This window comes from Salmo trutta, chromosome 33 (assembly GCF_901001165.1).
Source record: "Salmo trutta chromosome 33, fSalTru1.1, whole genome shotgun sequence".
Classification (NCBI taxonomy): Eukaryota; Metazoa; Chordata; class Actinopteri; order Salmoniformes; family Salmonidae; genus Salmo; species Salmo trutta.
The window spans coordinates 32421393-32437168 of NC_042989.1; the positions used below are offsets into that span (position 1 = coordinate 32421393).

Genomic DNA, 15776 nt, shown 5'->3' on the forward strand with positions numbered 1-15776 from the left:
TGTGTTTTGTTGATGGTGGTGGAAAACGCTGTCTCAGGCGCCAGTCCAGAATCTTCCATAAGTGTTCTATTGGGTTAAAATCTGGTGACTGAGACACACACACATTTTAAACCCCCTATGCTCCTTTGAGACCCCTCTTTCAAAGTCACTGAGATCATGGTAGCCAAAACAATTGGCAACTGGGCATTTTTATACATGACCCTAAGCATGATGGGATGTTAATTGCTTAATTAACTCAGGAACCACACGTCTGTTGAAGCACCTGCTTGCAATAGGTCGTTATCAATAAAACATCACCATTTTGCATAGAATAATAAAAAATATATATCTGACTATGCTCATTAAGAGGTGATGAAAATAAAACCAAATATTTATAAAATTAAACTCCTATGAAAATGGCACGTAGTTATCAATGGTTTTAGTGGAGCTGGGGTCTTCTTGCCCCCAGCAGCCATATTGAACGCTCTGCACCATATTGTGACGTTTTATCGATAACAACCTTTGTACTTTGTATCCCTCATTTACTCAAGTGTTTCCTTTATTTTGGCAGTTACCTGTGTATGAATATGTATGATTCAGAGACAATGTTCAGTCATTTTTGTACACTGGTATTATTGTGTTTATAGGGAGGAAATGGCCCTGGAAATGTCAACTTCTGGCTTGGTGGTAATGGCGATAAATGGTTTGTTGCCAGATACACAATCACCAGAATCACCCAAATTAATCAAACAAATAATTTCCCGAAAATTATTGTTTTGTTCATTATAAAATAGTTTAAAATCCTAGTGAGCAATGGGAAATGAAGACATTTTTGCCAAGGGTGTTATCTTGTTAAATGTATTGCATCTTGAAATCAGATTGTGTATGTGTCTATTTTAGGATAAAATCTGATTTTGTGTCCGCTGTGGTTTGACAACAGCTATAGCACTTTGAACACAACTAACTTCCTTAAAGGCATGACATCCATCAGAGTTGCTCGCCTCATCTTCAGTAGGCACTCTTTTGTAAGCCCTTGTTACAGTAGCTCTTAATCCCTCCAACGTTGGCCAACACCTCTGAGTCTCTATCTCACCATCAATCCCTGTTACCCCAGGAGCACTTTGAGGGGGTGACATCTCAATTATCCAGCACTCAGCCCCACGAGCTGTCACCACCACACGCTCCACTGTCATCTTTCTGTCGCTCTATTATCTGCCCAGGCTGGCCCTTCTCCCACAGGGTTAGTTTATTGTCCGCTATTGGATTAGCACCAGAACACCCGAGGATCCCTCTACAGTGTCCCAAAGCCTTGGCCCATTGTTATGGGAATTTTTCTATCCCAACGATAATAATTAACAATCAATAAGCCTTGGACTAATTCCCAAGGTTTGTAAGACAATGGCTTAATAATTAGGCAAAGACTCAGCATCTGCAAAAGGTCTGTACAGTTTATTCAGAGAACGTTCTGAAGTACATTACACAAAGAAGTTAATTTTATGCTCAAAGAAGCGGAGTGTGGCTGAGATGTACAACTTTCATCTCTCCAGAATTTGTGCGCATACATTTTTTCATAACTTCATTGTGTGAATAGTTACTGTCTATCAATTCTCCATTACGTCTATCACCAGTAGTACATTTACCATTAATTCCTATAATTTCTGTTTTACAATGTTTGTTTGGTTCCGGTTATTTCTGTTAATGCATTCAATATGTTATTATTCCAGTCTTTTACTGTTGTCGATGTGGACACATTGTAGAGTGCACAACCTATGCTACACTTTTGAGAAATATTTTTGTTTATATAATTCCACTTACAAATTTTGTCAATTTAGTCACTGTCTTTTTTATTTTGAGCACTCCTGTCAATTTTGAATAAGGACACGCACCTGATTACGCATAGAATTAGGCCTATAGGATACCTGGCCTGCCTGCAAATGTAGGCATATAAATGTGCTCATTTTGGGATCTGATAGTACTTCTGATTTGCTTAACTCGCCACCGCAAATGAGCTGTGGAGCTTCTCAAAGTAATGTTTTCTATACCTCAAACATCAAGCGAATTAAGTCTGTTTTTACATCCATTGAGAATGACAATGTATCTGAAAAATCTTTCCAGCTCTCTGATCCAGTGGAAACATCATAAAATAAGCCTACCTGATTACTTTTTATCCCTTGCGCAAATAGCCTACAGCTGTCTTTGTTCCAAGCTCACTGGCCCAGAATATGTTATAATGTTGCAAGTTTGCTAGCTCCGCTTCTGGGGGGACCCAATGGATACAATGTTTCAAATTTGTTGCAATGTAGCCAATGTGATTTATAGAATATTTATTTTAATCAGGATATTTTCTCCCTGCAGGCTACAATGTTTTTATTTGTTGGTTTTATAGGCTATTTTTATGTAGTTGGAAATGGCAATAGAAGTTACTTTTTAGGTTTGTATAATTTTCATTTAGATTTTGATAGCATTTTGATAAATGACAATGATTTTGAGATATGTAGACGTTATTATAAATTGAATTAAACTGTTCCACAAAAATGTGCATATGAAAACCATAACTGGCACACAGATCGGTAGAAATGGGAAGATAAATTGGAATTCCACATGAAAGATTGCTGATTCCTTGTGTAGCGTATTACCAGCAACTTCAAGAGAGAAACATTAGAACCTGCGAAAGCCAGTAGGAGCGGGAAGAGGATGGTCAGGTTATCTTGATCTCTTGCTCACTCTTGAGTTATTTGTCTTATTTCATCAAACAATGAGCTCAATGCATTTATAGTTGATTTTAGTATAACACATGGAAAAATACACGTTTTAACATTTTGACCAGACTTTATTTTTTTGTTGTTGGTGGGGACTAGGGAGTAGGTTATAGGGTGAAATGGGCATATACTTGCAGTCCGGCTACCCTACAGACAGATTTCCCCCTTTTTTCCCAACTTATCATTTGATAACTTCTCTGATTGTTACCAGTAGTTTAGTTTCTGAACATGACCACAGCACTATGGTGCGCCAATCCGAGCTGGGATTCCGAGACGTCCCACTGCTCGGACCTGTCAGATGTTCAATTACGATTAAATTGACTTCCTCTCTTCTCTCCCTTGCTTGCCGAGACTGCAGGGGTTCACAGGTGCAGGCACTTAAAGCCGGTGGCGTGAAGAAGTACGACCTGAGCAAGTGGAAATACGCCGAGCTGCGGGATGTCATCAACACCTCGTGCGGTAAGACTTTCCCCCAACCCTTCTCACCACTACCAGCCCTGAAGGGCTACTATCAGCATGGGGCCCCATCCATTCACTATGCTACTCTGAAAAAGCCCTGGGAGAAACAGGCAAGGTGTTGCACTCTCGGGGAGATTCTTGATCCTGCTCTGTGCACCTCCATCACTCACGCCATCATTAATTCAGCCCCTCTGTTAATAATTGAACATCTGGTCGTGTTTTCAGTAATGTAACCTCTTCAAAAGTGTGGTATGTTTTTTTTCGCCCCGCTCTTGAATTTCCTGCCTTGGTGTGATTTCTCCTATAGTTTTCAGGGACAGCCAAAGGGTAATTTCGTGGAGATTGCAGCTGGGCGAAACTGACGGGAATTCTATGTCGACCAGGGCCGACGGGAGAGTGTACGCACAGCTGCTACGTTAATAAGGATGCAGTCCGGTGGCAGACGATGAAATGATTACCATTATGGTGGATTATAGTGTTTTGCTCTCTAGCAGTTTCAGTAGTAAAACATGGAGGAGAGTCTACCGTCTGTCTGAATCCACAGATGAATAGGCCAGCTGGCAGTTAGGGAGCGCTCCGGACCAACAGTTCTGCTAATAGCCCGATTCATTTAGTTCGCAGCCCTGAAGTCCCCTATATGAATGGATGGGAAACTGGCTAATTGTCTAATGCATTAATTGTGATGGAAATTAAATCTGGAGGGTTGTAACGACTTTGTTACGTTCTCCACGGCCCTTTTGAGTTATTTACACCCATCCTATTACAGCTTTCTCTCCTCGCATTTTCGCTGTCTGACCTATGTCCACAACCCCCAATTTTAATGTTTGTTGTTTCCTGACCGGTGCAGATTAAAACTTGAGTATTACCTTGAATATTATTATGTGTACTTAGTGATGGGCACCAATATGGAAAATCTGTATCATTATAATTTGCAATTTTCCATATCGATATCGTATCTGTTTAAAAAAAACATTGCAACGATTGTATGTGAGTGTAGACTTACCTGTTCACTGTCCATTGGGCCAGTTGTGAAGGTTCAAACTATATCGATATAACCAACATTTTATTGGTAAAGGAGGTATAGAAAATACTCCACATTTGATGCACAGAAATTATACTGAACAAAAATATAATCGCAACATGCAACAATTTCAAAGATTTTACTGAGTTATAGTTCATATAAGGTAATTAGTCAATTTAAATAAATAAATTAGGCCCTAATCTATTTATTTCATATGACTGGGAATGCAGATATGCTTATGTTGGTCACAGATACCGTAAAAAAAAAGTAGGGCCGTGGATCAGAAAACCAGTCAGTAACTGGTGTGACCACCATATGCCTCATGCGGCGAGACACATCTTCTTTGCATAGAGTTTATCAGGCTGTTGATTGCGGCCTGTGGAATGTTGTCCCACTCCTCTTCAATGTGTATGTGAAGTTCCTGGATAATGGCAGGAACTGGAACACTGTCATATGTGTCGATCCAGAGCATCCCAAACAGGCTTAATGCGTGACATGTCTGTTGAGTATGCAGGCCAACTGGGACCTTGCGACATGGGGCTGTGCATTATCATGCTGAAACATGAGGTGATGGCGGCAGATGAAGGGCACCACAATGGGCCTCAGGATCTTGTCACGGTATCTCTGTGCATCCAAATTGCCATCGATAAAATGCAATTGTGTTCGTTGTCCGTAGCTTATGCCTGCCCATACCATAACCCCACCGCCACAATGGGGCACTCTGTTCAAAACATTGACATAAAAATCACTCGCCCACACGACACCGTACACACTGTCTGCCATCTGCCCGGTACAGTTGAAACCTGGATTAATCTGTGAAGAGCACACTTCTCCAGCATGCCAGGGAAGGTGAGCATTTGCCCACTGACGCCAAACTGCAGTCAGGTCAAGACCCTGGTGAGGCGACGAGCATGCAGATGAGCTTCCCTGAGACAGTTTCTGACAGTTTTGTGCATAAATTCTTTGGTTGTGCAAACCAACAGTTTCATCAGCTGTCCGGGTAGCTGGTCTCAGACGATCCCACAGGTGAAGAAGCCGGATGTGGCGGTCCTGGGCTGGCATGGTTACACGTGGTCTGCGGTTGAGGCCTTTTGGATGTACTGCCAAATTCTCTAAAACGACATTCGAGGCGGCTTATGGTAGAGAAATTAACATTTGATTCTTTGGAAACAGCTCTGGTGGACATTCCTGCGGTCAGCATGCCAATTGCATTCTCCATCAACTTGAGACCTCTAGCATTGTATAGACAAAGGTGCACCTGTGTAATGGTCACGTTGTTTAATCAGCTTCTTGATATGCCAAACCTATCAGGTGGATGGATTAGCTTGGCAAAGGAGAAATGCTCACTAACAGGGATGTAAATCTGTGCACAACATTTTTGAGAAATAATCTTTTTGGGCGTATGGAAAATGTATGGGATCTTTTATTTCAGCTCATGAAACATGGGACCAACACTTTACATGTTGCGTTTATATTTTTTTTCAGTATATATTTTATTGGTAGTGGTATAGAAAATACTCCACATTTGTTTCACAGAAATTACATTAATGTTGTCATAAAAGAGAAGGGCCTACTCCTATAACCTTAAGCATGTTTAATTTACTGTTGTCATCCCTGTGTAGATATTGAGCTGCTGGCGGCGTGCAGGGAGGAGTTCCATCGCCGTCTCAAGGTCTACCACGCCTGGAAATCCAAGAACAAGAAACGTGACACAGCTGCTGAGCAGAGGGCCCCCAAATCTATCACTGACTATGGTGAGTGAGATTCCCCGTCCTGGGATGTTGTGCTACTGTAGACTGCCCTCCTCAACCCAGGATTGTGTTCAGACATTAACACGTTCTGGCTTAACCCCGCTATCACTATGTGTCCATTAAGGACTCTGCGTTTTCTACAGTAGCATCCTTTCTTTATCAGTTTCTTTCATCTGTTTTTTATTTCTTTCTGCACGATATTCCCGAAACTTCGCTACTTTTTCAATACTAGAACATGAAAAACAATACTTTTGTTAAATGTGTTTCACGGATCATGTCTGTCTATCAGCGCAGCCGATGTCCCCCTTATAGGTCAAAAGCACCGTGCCTGCTCCACTTAGCCTGCACTGGGAGTCTGCATCATGTTAGCTCCCCCCTCATGCTCCACTTAGCCTGCACTGGGAGTCTGCATCATGTTAGCTCCTCCCTCATGCTCCACTTAGCCTGCACTGGGAGTCTGCATCATGTTAGCTCCTCCCTCATGCTCCACTTAGCCTGCACTGGGAGTCTGCATCATGTTAGCTCCTCCCTCATCCTCCACTTAGCCTGCACTGGAAGTCTGCATCATGTTAGCTCCTCCCTCATGCTCCACTTAGCCTTCACTGGGAGTCTGCATCATGTTAGCTCCTCCCTGATCCTCCACTTAGCCTTCACTGGGAGTCTGCATCATGTTAGCTCCTCCCTCATGCTCCACTTAGCCTGCACTGAGAGTCTGCATCATGTTAGCTCCTCCCTCATGCTCCACTTAGCCTGCACTGAGAGTCTGCATCATGTTAGCTCCTCCCTCATGCTCCACTTAGTCTGCGCTAGGAGTCTGCATCATGTTAGCTCCTCCCGCATGCTGCACAGAAGTTAACACACTTGAATAGTGCAACACGGCATGTAGAACTGTTGAAACTATTGGCAAAACAATGTCCTTACCAGCTGGAACACGTTACAATGCAAGAAGATACTGTTAGCTTCCAGCTTTGTAAGATAACTTCCCTTACTAGAACATTAGTACTTTGTTTGTGATAATATGCAAACCATAACGCAAAATATGCTGATTTCAAAGCTGATTGCCACCAAAACTTTATTAATTCACTTCATCAGTCTCTTTCTTCCAAAGATTATCTATTGAACCAACTGTGTGTGAATAGGGCTCTGACGGGCCGGCCCCCTATGGCCTTGTCAATGACGTTCTTACTGGTTAAAGAGACAGGGCACACTTTTCTAAAAGAAGATACTTCTATGCAAATGTTGATCAGTACAACACAAGTCCCAAATGGAAGGGAAGCAGATTGTCATCTGAAGCCAAATGAAATCAGCCAAAACAAGCTCAGTAATTCAATGCATGCTCAATGACTACTATTGAATATGCATTCACCTGTATTGTCAATAGGCCTTGATTTACCCAGTTTATCAATAGAGATTTACCATTCAAATAAATTATTACTGTTATGTAGTTAGATTGGTAAAAAACAAAGTAAAATTGAGTGTATAATTTATATAGCCATGTATGCATTAATTAATCAACTGTCTCTAAAACATTTTTCAAATGAAATGATATTGAACTGAAACGATGCCCAGCGATTGTAGGAGGAGCAGAGTTATCTGTCTGGATCAATTGCCATTCTGTCACTTTGGTAAATATGCCTTTGTTTTTTTTTTGCTGTGGTATCAGTTTGGTATCGAGTATTGTGATATTAAAACTGTATTGTATCAAAGTCAAAATTCTGGTATCATGACAACACTACTTGACCAATGTGCCTGGCAAGCTTTTAAAATGGGAAAATGTCACATATTTGCATTCCTGTCGTATTAACATGGTATAGAAGCAAGAAAAAGCAGCAACGCTCCAGTGAGCCCTAGACGGTAAAAACAGGGATGTCTCCATTGCGTCATCTCTTCTTATGATGATGGAGGAGGATTAATGCACATTTTATAAATAGCCCGCCTGTTCTTTTCAGATATTCAATTAGTATTCTAAAAAGCCCGGCTCCAAAACCTACTGTATCTCCCGTCCAATAAGACTCAGCTGCCACGACGCCTCATCGGGTTTACTGGTGCACTACCATGACCACTCGCTCCAACCAGCCAAGAATGATGTATTCACCTCAGACCCAGAAACCAGCCAAGCATGTTTCTGGGCTCCCTGCCTGTGCCATTAAACCCCTACAACTCATCCAGAACGCCGCAGCCCGTCTGGTGTTCAACCTTCCCAAGTTCTCTCACGTCACCCCGCTCCTCCGCTCTCTCCACTGGCTTCCAGTTGAAGCTCGCATCCGCTACAAGTCCATGGTGCTTGCCTACGGAGCTGTGAGGGGAACGGCACCTCCGTACCTTCAGGCTCTGATCAGGCCCTACACCCAAACAAGGGCACTGCGTTCATCCACCTCTGGCCTGCTCGCCTCCCTACCTCTGAGGAAGCACAGCTCCCGCTCAGCCCAGTCAAAACTGTTCGCTGCTCTGGCACCCCAATGGTGGAACAAGCTCCCTCCCGACGCCAGGACAGCGGAGTCAATCACCACCTTCCGGAGACACCTGAAACCCCACCTCTTTAAGGAATACCTGGGATAGGATAAAGTAATCCTTCTACCCCCCCCCCCCCAAAAAAAGATTTAGATGCACTATTGTAAAGTGGTTTTTCCACTGGATATCTTAAGGTGAATGCACCAATTTGTAAGTCGCTCTGGATAAGAGCGTCTGCTAAATGACTTAAATGTAAATGTAAATGTGTTCACCTCAGACCCAGAAACCAACCAAGCATGTTGTGTTCACCTCAGACCCAGAAACCAGCCAAGAATGATGTATTCACCTCAGACACAGAAACCAGCCAAGAATGATGTATTCACCTCAGACACAGAAACCAGCCAAGCATGATGTGTTCACCTCAGACCCAGAAACCAGCCAAGAATGATGTATTCACCTCAGACCCAGAAACCAGCCAAGCATGTTGTGTTCACCTCAGACCCAGAAACCAGCCAAGCATGTTGTGTTCACCTCAGACCCAGAAACCAGCCAAGCATGTTGTGTTCACCTCAGACCCAGAAACCAGCCAATAATTATGTATTCACCTCAGACACAGAAACCAGCCAAGAATGATGTATTCACCTCAGACACAGAAACCAGCCAAGAATGATGTATTCACCTCAGACCCAGAAACCAGCCAAGCATGATGTGTTCACCTCAGACCCAGAAACCAGCCAAGCATGTTGTGTTCACCTCAGACCCAGAAACCAGCCAAGCATGTTGTGTTCACCTCGGACCCAGAAACCAGCCAAGCATGTTGTGTTCACCTCGGACCCGGAAACCAGCCAAGCATGTTGTGTTCACCTCGGACCTGGAAACCAGCCAAGCATGTTGTGTTCACCTCGGACCTGGAAAACAGCCAGGCATGATGCATTCAACACCCTCCAAACTCATCATTAGGCTTGAGACCCCGGGTCTCGACCCCAGGTCTCGACCTCGCCCTGTGCAACTGGGTCCTGGACTTCCTGACGGGCCGCCCCCAGGTGGTGAAGGTAGGAAACAACATCTCCACTCTGCTGATCCTCAACACTGGGGCCCTACAAGGGTGCATTCTCAGCCCCCTCCTGTACTCCCTGTTCACCCACGACTGCATGGCCATGCACGCCTCCAACTCAATCGTCAAGTTTGCAGACGACACAACAGTCGTAGGCTTGATTACCAACAACGACGAGTCCGCCTACAGGGAGGAGGTGAGGGCCCTTGGAGTGTGGTGTCAGGAAAATAATCTCACACTCAATGTCAGCAAAACAAAAGAGATGATCGTGGACTTCAGGAAACAGCAAAGGGAGCACCACCATCCACATCGATGGGACAGTAGTGGAGTAGGTGGAAGGTTTTTTAAAGTTCCTCAGTGTACATATCACCGAGAAACTGAAATGGTCCACGCACACTGACACTGTGGTGAAGAATGCGCAACAGAGCCTCTTCAACCTCAGGAGGCAGAAAAAATGTGGCTTGTCACCGAAAACCCTCACTAACTTTTACAGGTGCACAATTGAGAGCATCCTGTCGGGCTGTATCACCGCCTCGTACGGCAACTGCACCACCCACGACCGCAGGGCAATCCAGAGTGTGGTGCGGTCTGCACAACGCATCACCGGGGGCAAACTACCTGCACTCCAGGACACCTACAGCACTCGATGTCACAGGAAGGCAAAACAGATCATCAAGGACAACAACCACCCGAGCCACTGCTTGTTCACCCCGCTTCCATCCAGAAGGTGAAGTCAGTACAAGTGCATCAGAGCTGGGATAGAGAGATAGAAGATGTTTTTCAATCTCAAGGCCATCAGATTGTTAAACAGCCACCACTAGCACAGAGAGGCGGCTGCCTACCTACAGACTTAATCTTTTTGGCCACTTTAATAAATGGAACACTAGTCACTTTAATAATGTCACTTTAAGAATGTTTACATATCTCGCATTACTCATCTCATATGTATATACTCTATACTGTATCCTTCACTCTCTATTCTTTACTATCTATTGCATCTTAGCCGCTCTGTCACTGCTCATCCATATATTTTATACTTATATATTCTCATCCCATTCCTTTACTAGATTGTGTGCATTAGGTTTTGTTGTGGAATTGTTAGATATTACCTGCAGATACTGGTAGATACTGCTGCACTGTCGGATCTAGAAGCATAAGCATTTCGCTACAATCGCAATAACATCTGCTAACCATGAGTATGTGACCAATAAAATGTTATTTGATTTGAAAACAGTCAAGCATGATGCATTCATCTTGGGCTTGGAAATCAGCCAAGCATGATGCATTCACCTCAACCCGGAAACCAACCAAGCATGATGCATTCACCTCGGACCCCAAAAACAGGAGCAGTTGGAAAACACTTTTAAAGTAAATGTATTCTTTACGCACATGAAAGCTACAGTCTCCTTTGTTTGCCCTTCATTTCTTTTTCATCCCAGGAACAGACAGATTTAGTTGCTTTTCCTGTATTTGCATATGTCTCTATTGATGTGAAAGCTTTCTCGAAGGTCCCATTTACTTTGCCTTTGGTTTGGCTTCAGGAAGCAAGTTCTTGAAAGTCTGCCTTGTAAGCAGCTTACCTGGCTTCCCCCCATGGCATGCGTTTGTGTATTTTATCTCATCTTTGATGTCTCATATTTTCAGAGTTTCATGTTTTTGCTTACTTCCACCACCCAAAGATTCACCCCTTCAACTCAGTCATGCTCTTAACTTCAGAGAGGAAATTGCTTCAAACATTAATGGACTCTTCTCTGTATAAAATTGTACATTTTAGTCATTCAGCAGACGCTCTTATCCAGAGCGACTTACATTAGTGAGTGCATACATTTTCATACTCTTTTTCCATACTCGTCCCACGTGGGAATCAAACCCACAACCCTGGCGTTGCAAGCGCCATGCTCTACCAACTGAGCCACATGGGACCAACACAGGATTGCTCCTCTTACGAAACAAAAACACCCCTAATTCCAAATGTAATCACATAATATCATAGTCTGGCAGTATAATGACATCAAACCCGCCACATACAGCCCAACAGAACCCGGCCCGGGCCACGGCCACCCAGCAGCAGGAGATGGCCATGAACCGCCAGCAGCGATACTTCCGCATTCTCTTCATCCGGCCCGCTGACCAGTACAAGGACCCCCAGAACAAGAAGAAGGGCTGGTGGTACGCCCACTTTGACGGGCCCTGGATCGCCAGGCAGTTGGAACTGCACCCAGACAAGCAGCCCATCCTGCTGGTGGCAGGTGGGTCCCTCCAGCTGGATCAGCTTTGATATCTTCTGGATATGTACATTGATGTGTTTGTAATATGAAACTCTAAGCGCAGTATGTATTAGTGCATGTTTTAGGTATTACATTTAGTTGGTCAGTAATTATGAGTGTGTCAAGTAGATGGTTTTGTACGTGTCCTGAAAATATCCCTATTCAATCATATATGTAATCTCTGTGTATACATTCTCCCTACCCTATTAAATGCTGTTTTGACTGTCAGTGTCTCTCTCTATCTCTCTCCCTCCCTCCATCCTCAGGGAAAGACGACATGGAGATGTGTGAGCTAAGCCTGGAAGAGACCGGGCTGACCCGGAAGAGAGGGGCTGAGATCCTGCCTCGGCAGTTTGAGGAGATCTGGGAACGCTGCGACGGGATCACATACCTGCGAAACGCCATCGAAAGCAAGCAGGCCAGGCCCACGTATGCCACAGCCATGCTACAGAACCTCCTCCAGTGAACCAGAGGGACCACCCATGTCCATAGGCTCAGTAGGAATGCAATAAATAAAGGGAAAAGGGCAGAAGCACCCTCTATCATAGCAGCCTTTCAGGCTAACGCAGGGTTTCCCAAACCAAGGGGTACATGTTTCGGTTTTTGCCCTAGCACTACACAGCTGATTCGAATAATCCACTAATGATCAAGCTTTGATCATTTTTGAGCTAAAATGTTTTAGCCCTAATGTTAGGGCTAAAACCAAAACGTGCACAGATAGCCGAGCGTTTCCCAAACTCGGTCAACGGTTTATTATCTCCCCGAGGGCATTTCAAAGTTTTACTTAGATCTTTGTTGTGTTTTTTAAAAGTAGATTTCTGATATTTTTGTTGGTTTTGTTTCTTTATTTTGCTGTGTGAAAATAAAGACCAATATACATCCCGTCTTCATGCAATGGCCTACGCTTAAATTCCATTTTTACTACGAGGCCTTAAAACTATTTGATATTATTGAGACACGTTTCAAAGCTGCACTTCCTTGTTTCATTGCTAAATGAAAACGAAGCACTGTTGGAACTATTATATTTGATTGAATAAATGTTACAAGTATTTGGCTTTATGAGCTCTGGGAATAACTGATTGTTTCGACATGTTATCTTGTATAATTAGGATTTAGGGTTTACCTTTTCAGCATAAAGCAGGTCATAAGTAGTGTTATTGTCCAAATAGAACAGATTATTTGTTGCTGCAGTGATGCTGGGACATGTTGCATTTAGTTACTACACTTTCTTTGTATTTTTTATACTGTATCTACAATAACATCTTAATTTTAGCTAATACTGAATTATGCATGTCATTGTTAACCCACAACTCTCATAGATTAAGTGGAGCACAAACCACTTTGGGGTACTGTGAAAATTTACACTTTCCGAATATCTTCTATTTATTTTATTTTTTTGTCATAGTTGGATAAACAGGGAAAAAGTATCTGCACACATCCAGTCAGATGCAAATGTAATTTAATTATAGCTGAGCTTTCCGGCAGTCAACCTTCATCAGAATATATCTCCACAAACAATAGTGGGACAGAGAAGGCCACAAAGCGGTAGATTCTACCTATTATCTCTGAATATGTCATGGTGAAAGAAAAAGAGGATGGAAAAAGAGGCACAGTGTAGTCAAAAACATGATTTTCCTGTGTTTTATACATATTTCCAAGCTACAATATGAGGTTGGAATAATACTGTGAAAATTCTGATAATGTGTAAGAGATGTTTGAAAAGACCGCCTGAAATTTCAGCCTGTTTTGGTGGGATGTAGATTTGGCCTTCCATGGTGAATTAGTTAATAGACCAGTAAGAAAAAGAGTTCCAAACCTCTCTGCCAATAACAGCAAATTGTCTGTTTTCCCCTCCCTACTTAGACCACTCCCAGATAGTCCTAGCTAAATTCTTACTTAAAAATTGGTCTTTGCTAAGAAGCTATTTTTTGTTCCTTTTTGACAATTTTAATTGAAAACAATTACAGTAAGGTACTAATTGTTACACAGAAATTATTTTAATATTGAGACAAAAACAGCTGCAGTGGACCTTTAAAATAAGTTTCTACATTTTTTCAATCATAGGATTTGTAGGCATTTGAAAATGTATTTTCATAGAGGGAACTCCCAAGCGCTTTCTGTTCATCACTAATATAAAATTAAAAAAATGCAATTGTCAAACTATTTTAATAGATGGGTTGGTTTAGCAACAAAACTGATGCGTGCACAACCAATGGGGTGAAACAGACAGTGTTGGCTTAAATTGTTGACAACATTTAAGCTATATTTCATCTCCAATGTTTATTGAAAACATAAATGTGCACAATGACCACTTGTCTCTCAAATACATTGTTAGTTGTTGTTTAGCTAGCTAGCGAATTCTAGCCATATTATTATTGACATTAAATCAGTCAAAACACCTCAAAACAAGACATGGTACCAAGAACAAGATGAAACGAGCCACTTACAATTTCCCACATGGCAGTTTGTCATTCTTGCTAGCAATCTGGCCGTCCAGAATCACAACAAACACCACTGACGACTGCCCCATAGAAACGTGTGTACATCTTTTTCGTGATGATGTCAGCTAGCTGCTAACCCATCTATAACCATGTTGAAGGTTTGTAAGTGTGATTGTGTTATTTTGTTCTTCAGGTTTGATATCTAGATTACCTGACTCGATTTGCTGATATTCGACTTTCTTATGAGTCCGTCATCTCATTGTGGACCAGCAGTTATCATTTATTAACAATTTAATAACGAGAGTGATATCCTTGTTTATTTTTTTCTGTATAGTGAAATAATAATGTTGACACTACACGTTCCTCAGTGTAATCTTTGTAGCTATTTTTCCATTTCAGATTTAACTTCTATTGTATGCCGATTGTTGCACTGCAATATAGGAAATAAATGTAGTCTACCTTTTACCATTGTGTATACTGTAATTAATAGCAACACTGCTTCGATTTGTACTTCCTAAATGGCTGATGACTGACTGATTTGATCCAAATGAAGGGCAGTAAAGAGCCAAAGACTTTGAATTGATATTCTAATAATCATCATCATAAAATAACAATCCTTTGACAATGTTGATGGAAAATTCATTTTGATTGTGAGCAATTTAATGAAATAACCAATTGACCCCCACAAATTCAGATATTGTAGGAAAATACTTTATTTTTCACTATAAAATGTAAAAGGGTGGGTGGGGGGGGGGGGGGGGGGAAGCCACATCAAGTGTGTTTTTGATCTTGTACTCAAAACACACGTGATTGGTGGAAATGTGTCGTACAGCAGTATACTGTAATACTGACTTTCTCCACACCAATGTATTACTACATTTTGCATCTACACAACACTATGCTAAAATCATACACAGGAGTATTGCTTTAAACAACATGACTGAAGTTAAAAGCGTTAACATTTACATTCATTTTCTTTTTTGGGACACTGAACAAAGGTTAGAATAACGTTAATGCAATATCTCATCTAAGGTGATGATACCACCATGAGTATCAAGGTGGAAATAAATACCTCATTGTGAGGAAAGAAAAACACCCTTTGTCAAGGATTACAGTATCTGAAAAACATTCCTAGCCTTCAATATACACTGAATATACAAAACATTACGAACACCTGCTCTCTCCATGACCTAGACTGACCAGGTGAATCAAGGTGAACACTATGATCCCATATTGATGGCAATTGTTAAATCCACTTCAATCAGTGTATATGAAGGGGAGGAGACAGGTTAAATAAGGATTTTCAAGCCTTGAGATGAATTGTGAATGTGTGTGTGCCATTCAGAGGGTGAATGGGCAAGACAAAATATTGAAGTGCCTTTGAACAGGGTATGGAGGTAGGTTCCAGGCGAGCCAGTTTGTGTCAAGAACTTTAACGCTGCTGGGTTTTTCATGCTCATTAGTTTCCTGTGTGTATCAAGAATGGTCCACAACCCAAAGGACATTCAGCCAAATTAAGACAACTGTGGGAAGCATTGGAGTCAACATGGGCCAGCATCCCTATGGATTGCCTTCGACACCTTGTAGAGTCCAT

The 15776-nt window shown here is 42.2% G+C and overlaps 1 protein-coding gene across 2 annotated transcripts in view; it reads left to right on the forward strand.

The window, feature by feature from the left end:
* The window catches only part of LOC115172840 (unconventional myosin-VI), a 106976-nt gene extending 93644 nt beyond the window's left edge, over positions 1-13332 (forward strand). Inside the window, exons 29-32 of one of the 2 annotated variants that reach the window (XM_029730638.1) lie at positions 3097-3197; positions 5841-5972; positions 11505-11723; positions 12008-13332. In XM_029730638.1, coding sequence (XP_029586498.1) covers positions 3097-3197; positions 5841-5972; positions 11505-11723; positions 12008-12207 — 652 coding nt within the window. In that variant the 3' untranslated portion in view covers positions 12208-13332. The remainder of the gene's footprint in view (positions 1-3096; positions 3198-5840; positions 5973-11504; positions 11724-12007) is intronic. The other variant, XM_029730639.1, reaches the window with a different exon arrangement.
* Positions 13333-15776: the final 2444 nt, after the last annotated feature.